At 48.9% G+C, this 12,585-nt stretch overlaps 2 protein-coding genes across 20 annotated transcripts in view; one reads left to right on the top strand and one right to left on the bottom strand.

The window, feature by feature from the left end:
- SLC25A13 (solute carrier family 25 member 13) overlaps positions 1 to 3,987 on the top strand; it is a 100,955-nt gene extending 96,968 nt beyond the window's left edge. For all 5 annotated transcript variants that reach the window (XM_080582176.1, XM_080582178.1, XM_080582177.1 and 2 more), the window contains 3 exons: positions 1,595 to 1,753; positions 1,843 to 1,933; positions 2,767 to 3,987. In XM_080582176.1, the coding sequence (XP_080438302.1) occupies positions 1,595 to 1,753; positions 1,843 to 1,933; positions 2,767 to 2,956 (440 nt within the window). In that variant the 3' untranslated portion in view covers positions 2,957 to 3,987. The remainder of the gene's footprint in view (positions 1 to 1,594; positions 1,754 to 1,842; positions 1,934 to 2,766) is intronic.
- Positions 3,988 to 9,388: 5,401 nt separating this feature from the next.
- Positions 9,389 to 12,585, bottom strand: part of DYNC1I1 (dynein cytoplasmic 1 intermediate chain 1) — a 190,981-nt gene continuing 187,784 nt past the window's right edge. For all 15 annotated transcript variants that reach the window (XR_013947359.1, XR_013947360.1, XR_013947361.1 and 12 more), the window contains one exon: positions 9,389 to 10,361. Coding sequence is in view for 8 of the 15 variants with exons in the window: in XM_080582185.1 (XP_080438311.1) it covers positions 10,251 to 10,361 (111 nt within the window). In the remaining 7 variants the exon portion in view is untranslated. The remainder of the gene's footprint in view (positions 10,362 to 12,585) is intronic.

Genomic DNA, 12,585 nt, shown 5'->3' with positions numbered 1-12,585 from the left:
TTCTTGTTGGGGACGCACGCAACTCGGATGTCATCTGGCTGGATCTGCTGCTGCTTTGTGCTGTTCGCCAGATGTCTCAACCTGTTGGGCCACGGCGTTTTCTGAAGAGATGCTGCTAATATCAGCGACAGGATATCTCCTTAATTTGCTCCATCTGCTTATTGCTTCCCCGAACTTCCTTCTCCTCCCAGCGCTCCTCTTTTTTTATTGTCAGCTCCCGCTGTGTAATTTGTCTCATTCCAACTGTAAGCTCCTCGGGGCAGCGACCTGTAAATTTTTATTTGTCTGTGAAGTCTTTTGTGCTGTATAAATAGCTCTAAAAACAGGATTAAAAAAAAAACAACAACTTTAAATGCAAACTGTCCTCAGTAATAAGGAATGAGGAATAAGGAGAGGGAAGTCAATGTGTAGTAAGCAGAATTGTTTCTAAGTATGTCCTTTGGTTTTCCTTGAAAACACTGGTTGGCTTTTGAAGGACAAAAGTCCAAATTTAAATTGAAGACTCAGCCAATATCCTGGTGTGGGTAAGGATAAGCACAGAGGAATTTCAACCTTTCTAGAGCTGAGAAACCTAGGTTGGGTTTTAGCACTTGCCTGCCAGGCTGATCACTGTGCAAGTTCAGCATGTGTGTTATTCTGGGGGGGTCCAGGAGAGGAGGAGGAGTTCTTATTTCGGTGATACTCGCACATTTACATCTCTCAGAAGCAGTCTGCAAGAAGGGTGCTTTGGTGCTTGAAGCCAGACCATGCTGGTTTGGACAGAAGTTGTTACAGAATTATTAAGCCTGAAAAAAAAAAAAGGAGAGGAGATTTATGCATCTACATCTGACCAAGTTGGTTTGGAACAGATGCAGGATGGAAAAGTAATAAAACCATAAGAGACAGTGTCTTCTGGGTACAGTCTTGGTGCCTTTCTTTTTTTTTTCTCCGTAATTCTAAACATGGGCAGCCCCAGTTTGGATAGGATTCAGTTTAGAAATACTGCCCGTTGGTAATTTGGTAGCTTTTGCCTTCAGCTGATGATCTGCCAGGGTAAATTTAAATCTTCCTCCAAGTGTTCTTCTGAGGATGTCAGCTGTGGCTCTGCAGCTGAGCAATCTGCCGTTCCTAATGAGGAAAATGAACCTTTTTTTCAACCCTTAGCCCTCGCGCCTTGCTGAGCGTTATCTAGCTGTGGTGGCACTGCTGGGTGAGGCCGAGGGGGCCGTGTGTGCGCAGGCTACTCCAGCACAGCGTGCGGCCAGAGCGCCGGGAACCACAGAGAGGCGTGAAAAGGAAAAGGAAAGACCGACCTCACCTCCAAAAACTTTGTGCTCATTAGCTATGCGAGTTTCTGGTTAGCGCCGAAAAATGCAGCCCGTGCCTCCCAGCTCGACAGGAAGCGTGTGAGAGGGCTGTTCCTCGAGGAGAGGCTTTCTCGGAGGGGAGCCGCGTCCGCCTCGGCCGCCCCTTGCTGCTTGTTTGCCTTTCCAGCTGCTGCTGAAACAAACGCAGCTGGCTTCTCCCGAGGGGAGGCGTCTGCCCCTGGGTGAACGGGGTTTGTGGCACCTGTGACAAGTCAGCAATGCCCCCCTGATGGTTCTTCTCTCTCTAGGTATGCCCGCGGCCTCTCTGGTGACCCCTGCGGATGTCATCAAGACAAGGCTACAGGTGGCAGCCCGGGCAGGGCAGACCACCTACAGCGGCGTGGTAGATTGTTTTGTGAAGATCCTTCGGGAGGAAGGTCCAAAGGCTCTGTGGAAAGGAGCAGGAGGTGTGTGAAACAGCTCTGATTACTGAGTGAGCTTTAGTTGTGTTTTTTTTTTTTTTTTTGTCACTTAGAGACTTTTCTTTTCTTTCAAGCTCGTGTGTTCCGATCATCTCCTCAGTTTGGTGTAACTCTGGTGACTTACGAGCTACTGCAGAGATGGTTTTACGTGGACTTCGGGGGAGTGTAAGTATGTGGTGTCTGAATCTGCGTGGGGCCCCACAGCTGCACTGGGTTCTGTGTGTCCTGGATATGTCAGGGGCAGAACCTTACCATTATGTAGGATGCATCGCAAAGGTCTTGCCGGTGTTATTTAAGCCACACCACACCTGGATATTCCAGGACCTGTATCACAGCAAGGCATTACCACATTTTATGTCACCGTTTTGAGCTGGGGACCTGGGTTACGGAGACAGCGAGAGGCAAAATAATGGGGTGGGGATAAAGCTGCCAGGGCCGTGTGACACCTACCAGGTCAGGACACACTCTGCATTAGGCCTGGTTAGTGTGGTGAAGGAGCAGCGCGGTGAAGGGCATTTCGACATCCAGAAAAGTCTCTAGGTGTCACCAGGCCCAAATACTGTTTGATGGAGCCTCAGCTGTGCCTCCTTCGTGGGTGATACATGTGGACGCACGTGCTGCTATTTTAACAGACCAGGAGCAGCTGCAGAACATTTACGAAGCTTTGGGGACAATAGATAGAAAGCCACCACAAAAAGTTATTTAAACTCTGCAAAGTTCCCAGATTGGCTGTGCACTGTAGCAGAGACCGCTGAACCACAGCTTCCCCATGCTGCAGTTTTGATTAACGGACTAAAAGCTTTATCTGGATTTCACCATCCTCTTTCTCAGTGAATGTGAAGGCCCTTGACTGCTCTGGAAGGCTATTTGTCAGTACATTGCAGCACTTAATCTAGTCACTTACTGGGAGGTGCACTCAGATTGCTTTTTGGAGGAGATTTTTGTGAATGCTCGTTTGGGGCTATGGAAATTAATTTATTATTATTATTATTTTGCAGAAAACCAGCCGGATCAGAGCCAGTTCCTAAATCTAGGATCACGCTCCCTGCTCCTAACCCTGATCATGTTGGTGGTTACAAATTGGCAGTTGCCACTTTTGCAGGGATTGAAAACAAGTTTGGACTTTACCTACCTCGGTTTAAGCCATCACCACCTACCTCAAAGGCTGCTGCAGCAGTAGGACCCTAAGTTTATTGCTGTAGATTTTTTGTTATTAGTTGGGAAAGAGCCACTTTTCTAATTGGTTAATACTTTTGTTCCTTTAGCTTCTCATCATATAAAACAATTTAGCTTCATTTGAGTTTTAAAGCAATTTTCATCTTAAACGTAATCATTTGTCTTTGTGCTTCCTTAACCAGATCACTGTGAAATTCTTACCAGTTGTTTTAAGTTTGGGACCATGAATGTATTTGTCCACATCTGACATGTGCTTGTGTTGGGAAGACACTAATTTTAGGTTCCATTTATTGGGGAGGGTTGGGTGAGAGCTGTGAACCAGATCATCTTACAGGCAATGCTCGGTTGCAGATTACCAGGGCGGATGTCACACATCGTCACTCAAATGGAAAAACTCAGTGGATATCACGGTGCTCAAAGCGGAATGATTCTGTACACTGTACGTGTAAACTGGTTATAAACTTAGTGCGTGTCTGTAGAGGTCAGCGAACAGAGACCCGGTACCTGAGTCTGCCAGTACAGCTTCAACTTTTTAAATATGTACACGCACAAGTTCTGTTTCTGGATTGTATTATGAAGCTTTTATGTGGAACATGTTTTTGTAATGGAAACCACATTTATAAATGTTTAGCCGTTGTATTATGTTACTGGTATCAAAATGCTCAAAAGAAAGTGTTATTGTCCATAGTCTTTGCACTTTATGGCAGTACTTTGGCATTCTACTACACATACAAGGAAATTTCATAACTAGGTGCCTATCTTGGGTTGCTGATGTTTGGAATTCAGTTTGTATATGCACTTCTAGTAAAACGCTGCTTGTTTAAATAACTGCAATAGAAAATTCATGCACTGTATCAATGGTACCTGCCTTAACTGCTGGCTTGTAATTGGCAAATAGGTGGTTTCAGATTCTTATTTACTTCATTGAGTCAACAGAGATTAAAATACTCTAAAAGAAAAGATTTTACTTAATTTTTTGGTGCCTTGCACAGTGTTTAGAAAATGATGTATTTATGAAGATAGAAATAAACCTTTCAAACAGATGCACACATGGTATTCTGTTACGGAAATGGCATCGTACATCCAAAGGCTTGCTCGGCTTCATTTATAAAGTTAGCTTCAAGTTAAAGCTAATACTGGGACAAGGAGGCTATAGGAACACCTGCAGCTCGAGAACAAAGTTACCTGTATATAAAGACATGTATTGGTGCAGTTGTTGCACAAAAAAGAGATTTTTCTTCAGTCAGAAAACAGGATTGAAGTAAGCTTTGGTTTTTTGACCTTTCCCCCTTTTTTGTTTTGTTTGTTTGTTAATATGTTATAAACAATCTGACTACCTAGTCAGTCGGAGATAATGTTGGGTGTCTTCTGCGATACCTCTGAAGACCAGGATTTGGCCTTTATGGAAGAAGAATGCTGTTTTCGTTGGAGGGGTGGGGGGGTGTTCCCTGCGATATTGATTGTAAACTGAGAGAATACACAGATGCAATATCTCCACAGAAAATTTAGGGATGTGATATCACACTGTATTGCAATACGTTGAAATACTGACATGCAAAGTGCTACATTGCTGTGTTTGTGTTCGAGTCATTGTAAGAATTACTTTCTTGGGCTAAGTTATGTTCCAAAGCTACCAGTGAAATGGAGCCGTGGCTGGAGCAGCCGGCGGTACCGGCACACCTGAAGGTGAGGGGAGAAGGCCTCTCAGCCTCGTCTGTCCACCTCTCCCCAGCTGACAGCTCCTTTGTTTCAAAAATGGGTTTAAAAAAAAAAGTTGCCCCTTGTATCTCTCCAAAATCAACTATCAGGGTTTTTGGTTAAGTCTTGTCTTAAACTTTCTCCCTGGGAGCTGTGTGTCCCTGATGCCTGAGATTTCAGGCTCCTGGGAGCTGTTGGACACGCCACCCCTCACCCCCCTGACGTACCTCGACAGGGACTGCTGGGGGGAAGCAGCAGCTCGGGGAAGACGCCGAGTCCTGAGCTGTGCCCCTCCTCGGGCCCTTTTGAGGCGGTGCCTGGCCACGTGCCCAGGTTCAGTTGGTGGTTGCTCGCTTCTGGAAGCTTCCTTGGGAAGGGAAAGGTTTGGCCGGGGCACTGCGGCCAGACACTGTGCCCTAACCCAGCTTGTGAGTCAGATGAACCTCCCTGCCTCCTGCTGCCCCTCTTCCCCAGGCCTGGCAGTGCATTTGATGCACGGCCTTTACCCTGTGTGCCTGACGCCCAGCCCAGGACCAAGGCTTGGGTGCAGCTCTCCCGTGGCAGCTCCGTCCCAGCAGGCCCCAGGCTCCGGGCCGGCAGCGGGGCAAGGCCGGGTGGCCCTTCCCTCCTCCATTAGTTGTCCTCTGGGGGCAGGTCTGTCCTTCTGCACCTCTCCTCAGGGCCAGGTGAGGGGACGGAGACAGGGGAGGGAGGGCTGAAGAGCCCCTGATGGCTCCAGTGAAGAGCCGGTGGTGGCTCCAGCGGTGCGTGACCCAGTTCAAAAGGCTCCAGAGCCTGCAACAGCTCTGCCCAGAGATCTCGGGGAAGAGCTTTTGTGCACAGTCGGCTTCCTCCAGACACAAAAGGACGCATTCCTGCTCTGAAAAGTTCACAGGCCAAGAAATTGTCGGACTCCCTTGCAAACAAACAAAAGGCCCCAAGGCCGGTGTTTAGCTGTTTGTCTTCGCCGGGCTTCTGGGCGAGTTATGCAAAGCGCTGGGAGGAACTGGATAAAATGTAACCTCGCTGGCTGCCTGAAAGTCCTGCTACCTCCGAGGGGGCTTGCCAAAAAAGACTCTGTGGCTGTTTCTCAGTCGCACAGCAGCTGAGGGATGCTTTTCTGCCTGGTCCCTGGGGAATGGGTTGGGTCTAAGCTGCCCTAACAGTGACAGCTCGCAGGGATGCCTTCGCGAGCAAACATACCACGGGCTTCAAAAATAACTTGGGCAGGTTTTTCTAAACCTGCTAAATACACGAAACCTGACAAACCGCTCCGCATCGTTCTTCGGCGGGGTCGGGCTGCTCGGGGATGCCCCTGCTGTATGCCCCATGGCGTGCCAGCGCCGTCATACTTAGCCCTGCACGGGGCTGAGGGACTCGGACGGCCACGTCGTTCAAACACTACTGTGAAGTAGAGGCCCCGGGTGCTTCCCAGTTGAAATATTCGCCGTGTTTTGCATACGCTGGAAGACAATTTCCAGAGCCGGTAATCACTTGTAAGTTATTTAATGGTTGGGAATATCTAAATTGCAAGGCATTTGTACTTTGAGTGTCTCCAGAGAGCTTCAAACACGGCAGAAAGAACAGAAGCAGCCTGGGATGAAGGGGTTTCTTTCCGCCCACACGCTCTTCACAGACACGAGGTGCTTGACGCGAGGAGGTGAGCAAGGTGTTTGCTACGCTGCAGACAGGCGGCATTTTCCGATGGGCGGTAATTGTTTTGCCTGCTCCTTGTGCTACTCCTCACGGCGCTAGGAAGCAGTGGCATCGCTTGGAAGACTCGTTCCAAGAGCTCGGGGTGTTTTGCGCAGGGCTCGCTGGTCTCTGCTCACTCACACCCGGGCTGTGGAACTGGTGTGCTCCGGACGTGTGTTGGTGCTAGTGCCAAAGTGACTCTGCTTACGAATTTGAAGAAGAACCAGCCCTGTAAGCTTCCTGAGGCCTGGCTGCTGCTCCTGGAAGAGCTGTGGCCTTCACTGAGACTGATGCTGCCCTTGTGGTAGCAGAGCCTCTTCCATCTGCCACTGGTCAGTGGGAACCATCCCACGCTGGGATGCCATCTAGCTCCCTGAGAAGTTCCCAGGCTTCCGCCGCCTCTGCTTTGTACCTGAGGGTGCTAAAGCTCAGAAGCGGCTTAGAATTTCTCCCACACATTTTGTGTAAAGAAACCTATTCCCAGGTGTTTGAACAGCACTCGAGATGCAGGCTGTAATCTGCAGAAAGCGCTTGTGATGGGCCAGGGTGGGGTGGGGGCTCCTCTGCTTTCAGATGTAATGAAAGTTTGGGTGTTGGTTTTGAACCCCCCCCCGAAGGAAATACCTTTCAGCTTGGAAGATTCACCACACAACACTGCCGAGTGCCTGCAGACGATGGCTCATCCCAGTTGCATTGGCTCTTTGAAGTAAAGTTTGAGGCAAGGCTGCTGAGCCTCATCTCCAGCAGCCGGTACTCGGCCAGTCTGTCCTTGGCGAGGTCTGCGCGCTCAGGCTGGGGAGGCAGCCCATTTCAGCCTCACCTTCCAAACGCCCCTTGGCCCAAGTGCCGTTACGTGCAGGATGAGTTTTGAAGCCCATGGTCCTGGCACTCCCTTCCTACACTTTTGTTGTGGCCTGGCCAAATTCCGGGTTGGCCAATGCTGTGCGCTGTCTGCTCTGACCATCATAGTCTTCCTCTGTTACCATGGGGTCTCGAAGCAGAGCAATATCGTGGGTGAAATAACGCTGCTGCCGCTTTTAGCTAATGCCTTCAGCTCTCATCCCCAGTGCCACCCGCACAGCTCCTTTCAGAGCAAATCCCTACTCCTCTGCCTCTCACCTGTGTTGCCGTGGCTTTGATCTGGTCACTGGAGTTGAGGAAAGCTGCTCTGCCCTTCATCAAGCACAGGACCTTTGGCTCTCCCACCTCACAGTCCTCCACCCCGTCCTAACCCTCTTCTGTGAGTCAGCCCTGCCCTTCTCAGCCCGCGTTGCTCACCTTCCTGCGCTGCTTGCTGCATCGCCCTTGATGAGCTTGCACTTTCTTACCCTGCTGGTGATGCAGCCCTCTCTGGCTCAGTCTGAGCCCAGTTTGTGGCCTTCACTTTGCAGAAAGCTCAGGTGCCACAGCCCCAAAGCAAAGCCGGGGCTGTTGCCAGCTTGTTCTCACCCACGGGAGCAGGCGGCAGCATGCCAGCATCCCGAGAGGATGGGGCATGCTCCTCGTGCTCCTCCTTCTGTTCTCTGGGTGTTTGTAGGCAAAGGGGCCTCGAGAACATTCTTCCTCCTTGAAAATAAAGGGTGGGTTTGTATTTCTTTCCCTACCGGGCAGAGCCTGGGCATTGTCTTCTCATACTGGCTCCTTCGGAAAGCCGGTAAGGCGGAGCTATTTGTTCAGCAGCAGGAAAATTGCCCTAACAAAATAAACCTGCTAGCGATTCCTGCAAGGGCTGGGCCCGAACTGCACCACAGGGCAGTGGTGAGCAGCAGCAGGGCGTCAAGGCCCAGCTGCTGGTTGTAGGGCTTGTTGTTGTAGGGTTCGCTGCCATCTGCTTCTGCTGCGTGTACGGGCCCGTCAATGGTGTTGCTCTGTGGAAATCTGGGGCTTTTGCTCGCTCCTGCTGTATCCTGCTGAGTTCTGCTCAAAGAAGAGGCGAGAGGAAAAAAAAGGTGTGTGGGTTTTTGTTGTTGTTTGTTTGTTTTTCCCATTGTTTTGGGAAGCGTTCCCACCTCTGCTCTGTGACACCCCAGTGCTGCGCTGGGGAGAAAGAGGACCTTTGGTACAACTTTCATTTGCACACAGCAGCAAATTCTGGAGCTGTTCTGAGTCATCCCATGAGACGACTTTACAAGCTATTAATGCAACGAAGCAGGGAGAGGTTGGAAGGTAAATACTCAGTTTCCCCTACTTCAGTTCCAAAAACTGAAATGCAATATGGAAGCTGCGGAAGCAAATTTGCCGTTTTCAATGCACTGTTTACAATGACCGGGAAACACCAGAACGTGCTTTAAACCTTTCCCTTTGCACCTGTGTGCTGTCTCGCACTGTGGCCGTGTGCTCCCAGGCGTGGATTTACTGTGACCACGAGGCCCCTGGCACATTTGTTCTGTGCTGTGTGAATGAGTTCGTCTGGGGCAGCGCCCTGCTCACCGCAGCCTCATGGGCACTGCGACATGGCCCGTCCCACCATGAAGAACCCAGCCTGCGCAGTTCCTTCCAACTACCAAGCAAGAGGACAAGGGATATCCAGCTTCTCCAAGTGATTCATTTTCTTAGACCGCTCCGGCTTTCAGCAGCACAGAGACCTCCCCCTGGTCCTGGATGTGACCATAGCACTGAAGAGCATGAGCTGATAACGGCCCTAAACATGACTGCAAGCTTACAACATCTTCATTGCTGTCCACCTGCCCATGCTCCTGGCTGTGATGTTAACCTGCCTGCGCAAGCCCCTCTGTTAGGGCCTGGTGCCACTGCAGCGCTCAGCTGGCAGCCTCAACGCCTCCCTTAGCACTCGGCTGCGTCCCACCGGGCCTCAGCGAGCACAGGTCTGTGCCCACTGCCTCGGGCTTGCAGGCAGCAGATCCTGCTAAAATGCTGTAGCAGGATCTGCTGCCCGCAAGCCCATGGCTGGCCCGTCCCAGCACCCGAGTGCACCCACGGATGCAGCAGCAGCACAAGCACTCTGCGCGGCAGGGAAGTCACGTCCTCCCCGTGCCCGGTACCGAACACACCGAGCGCTGCTGGCAAGGGAAGATCAACCACGCTGCGACAGAACAGGCTGGATACGTTTTATTGGCAATACTAGTGTCATAGCCGGGAACCACAACCCTTTGTCAGACTGTTAGTGTTAACTTGCATGACAAGTATCAGTGACCGACTGCATCTGAAATATTGTTCAAGTGCCTAGAAATAATAGGCATCTTAAAAAAAAAAAAAAGAAGAAGAAAAGGAGAAGAAAGTCATTGCATCCACTCAAGCCAACCTTTATAGATCTTGCATCTTAAGCACGACTGATGTACCGTAATTGTTATGTGGACGTTAACGTAACCTCTACAGCAGCACACAGACAATGCAGTTCTCTCATTATGCACATGCTTTAGGATCGTTTATTTTAATGCTTTCAAATAAATATGTTCCATGCAGCACACCGCAATAAATAAGGAGCAGCAACTTTCATATAGTACATCCATTCATAATGTAAGTCACCATGTGAAACACCACATCTAAAGTCTTTGGCCCAGTCCCATACAGTGAAGCACACCACATCTGCACATAATCATATCTGGCTTCATATGGATTTAATAGGACTATGCCAGAAGGGCAATGTGAGCACAAGTTTAACCAGGGGTTCCTAGCTATTAAATACAGCTACTAAGTAGTTAAAAGGCAACAACTAAACCCATAAAGGGTTGATTTGTCTTTTCTTTCTTACTTTTCAGACAGAAATATAAAGTATGAAAATGCTCTGGATATTTTCAGCCTTGTGCAAAGCCGTGTGATTAATACGGAATGCTCTGAGCAATACTGGCACGGACACTGGCATCGACAGCCACAGCAAGACCGACTCGGACACTGAACACCAGACACTCGGCGGGGGAAGGCTGCTCTGGCGGGCGCTGCTCGTCCTCTTCCTCTAGGCCGACAGCTCCACGGCCCCTTCCTCCTCGCTGTCCGCTCGGTTGGCGCGGATCTCCACCAGGGTCCGAGCGAAACGGGTCCACTCGTCGTTGTGCGGAACAGCCAGCTGGGGGAGGAACGCAACGCAGCATTAACACGCTGTGATCTTGAGGAAAAGTTTTCTGCTGAAGCGTTCGCTGCGAAGCCTAGCCCTTTGTTAACGTGTCAAGACTTTCCAGACGATGAGAGGCTTGGCCCGTACGAGCGCATACACGCGCGTGTCACTGCACACTCGCGCGCTGCCCGCCCGAAGTCGGCGAGGCCGTGCCCACGAGTAATTGTTTGCAGGACCAAGGTCAACGTGCGCAAGGTAACAGCGCTTTTACAACACCGTACTGAAACCACTTTCCTGAAGTTCGTTAAAACTCTTAACAGTAAAATAAATACATTGTGTTATTTTAGTTACCCTCCTCTACGTTAAGGAATTTACAAAAGACACATCATAATGGGAATGTGACAGCAACTGGGGGCTGCGGGGACAGTCTGCTTTTTGAAAGCATCACGCAAGATCCATTTCTATTTAATACCACTGATGTTTCTAATGAAGAGCTCTTGAACATCAGGCTTCAAGAGGAACATGTAATCCAAACAGCTAAACTTCCTGTCAAAACTCTTTAGTGATATGGCAAAATAACGCTGCAGTCGGTTCTAGCTAGATCCAACATGGCAATTTCTGGAAGATAATGCAAAGTAGGAGTGAGCTAATTATGGAAAGCAAAACAAACCAAGCAGTTTTCTCAAACTTCATTTTCATTAACTCCAATTCCAGAAAATGGCAACAAACACCCACATTAACCATGCATTCTTTTACTGCCATCTTCAAGCCCTGAGACCGTGTCCTGAACACAGTGTGAGCAAAGAGCTGTATCGAGATCCTGTGCAGTGCTTGGTACTGAAGAAGGCAACTGTTCGGCACCAAGAAGCAACGTGACATACTACAGGGCACAAAGTAAAGTAGTACACCTTAGCAAAGGCACGCCTTTAGACTAAAGGACAAGTAAGACCTTAGCTAACCCAGCCTGCAGTACCCAGCGTAGTCTGTACTGGCTTACTTCTTCCCAAACACCCCAAACGTCACGCAGCTGGCTTGCTGACTGCGATTGTCTGGAACTAGCAGGTGAGAGGCGTGCACGAAGCAGCGCGGTGTGCTGCACTGTATTAGAAGCAAATTTCTCCTCTCCTTCCATCCCTATAGCTGGAGACTGAGAAAAGGACACAGTACACGAATTAGCACACCCAACTCAAGCAAGAACTTGCGTATCAGCCTGATGTTAACCCTGTGCGAAAGAGGTCCACATAACTGCTGCAAGTTCAACCTTAATCACGTGGGTAGGTATCTGCAACGCTGGGTCTAAACAACTCCTCCAGATCTCAACAAAGCCAATGAGCTTTTCAACTATTTTGTATCTAGCTTTGCCTCTACAGACAATATTTTGGGGAAAAATCCAGTGTACGTTTTAAAGCTTCCAGTATAGAGTGCATATTCCAGTGACTCAGCTACATTATGAAGGGCTGGCGTGTGGTAACTTTTTTTTGCCTACTAAAATACTGAATATAATACAGTTCAATTACTGATGTTACAGACCAAGAAATGCCATCAGTGTGAAGCTATGAGCCCCCAGAGCGTTGCTGGGTTGGTTTCCCTCTCTCCGCCTTCCACTCATTGCACTTTTCTCCTAGTCTTTTCTAGGAAATGGCGATGGGAGTTACAGGAGCAAACCCTTTGAGACAGCTGTCTCACACACACAGATGTGGGTCTGCTGTGGTCTTTAGTTGAAAGCAAGCTCTGTGCTTTGAAGAATGTTAAGCAGAAGGAAATGCAACACCAAAGCGAAGGTCAGTTCGCCAACACACAAGGAAGTACCTGTAGCACAGGTTCGGTCACAGTCACACTCCTGTGCAAGCTACTACATAGTCAGCGAAGGGACAAGGCAAAGATCCTTCTGTTATAGATGCATTCAACATGTGTGTGTAGCAAATTCACTGTTAACTACTGCTGGTGTCCTAAAAGATTTTATTTCTCATGATGCACAGGACAGTGTCATTGATCAAACTGCTGAATGAAAACATTAATGATTTTACTACTAGGAATTAGTGAGACTTATATAAAGTGGAGCAATATCTTAGTCGAAAGACTCTCTGAATTTAATAAAGCCTCATCTCTTCCTGTCTTTTTAAATCCCAAATGGCATTACGCTATATTAAATGGCTCAAGAAGACAGTATGTTGAAAGAAAAAAAATATCTATGTATTTATTACATTGAGATCATTTAATTCCCTCTACTCCACAG

The sequence above is a fragment of the Anser brachyrhynchus genome (assembly GCF_964034855.1).
Source record: "Anser brachyrhynchus genome assembly, chromosome: 2".
NCBI classification, from domain to species: Eukaryota; Metazoa; Chordata; class Aves; order Anseriformes; family Anatidae; genus Anser; species Anser brachyrhynchus.
Note: the sequence above shows the minus strand (reverse complement) of the source record. Positions and strands in the feature narration are given on the sequence as shown.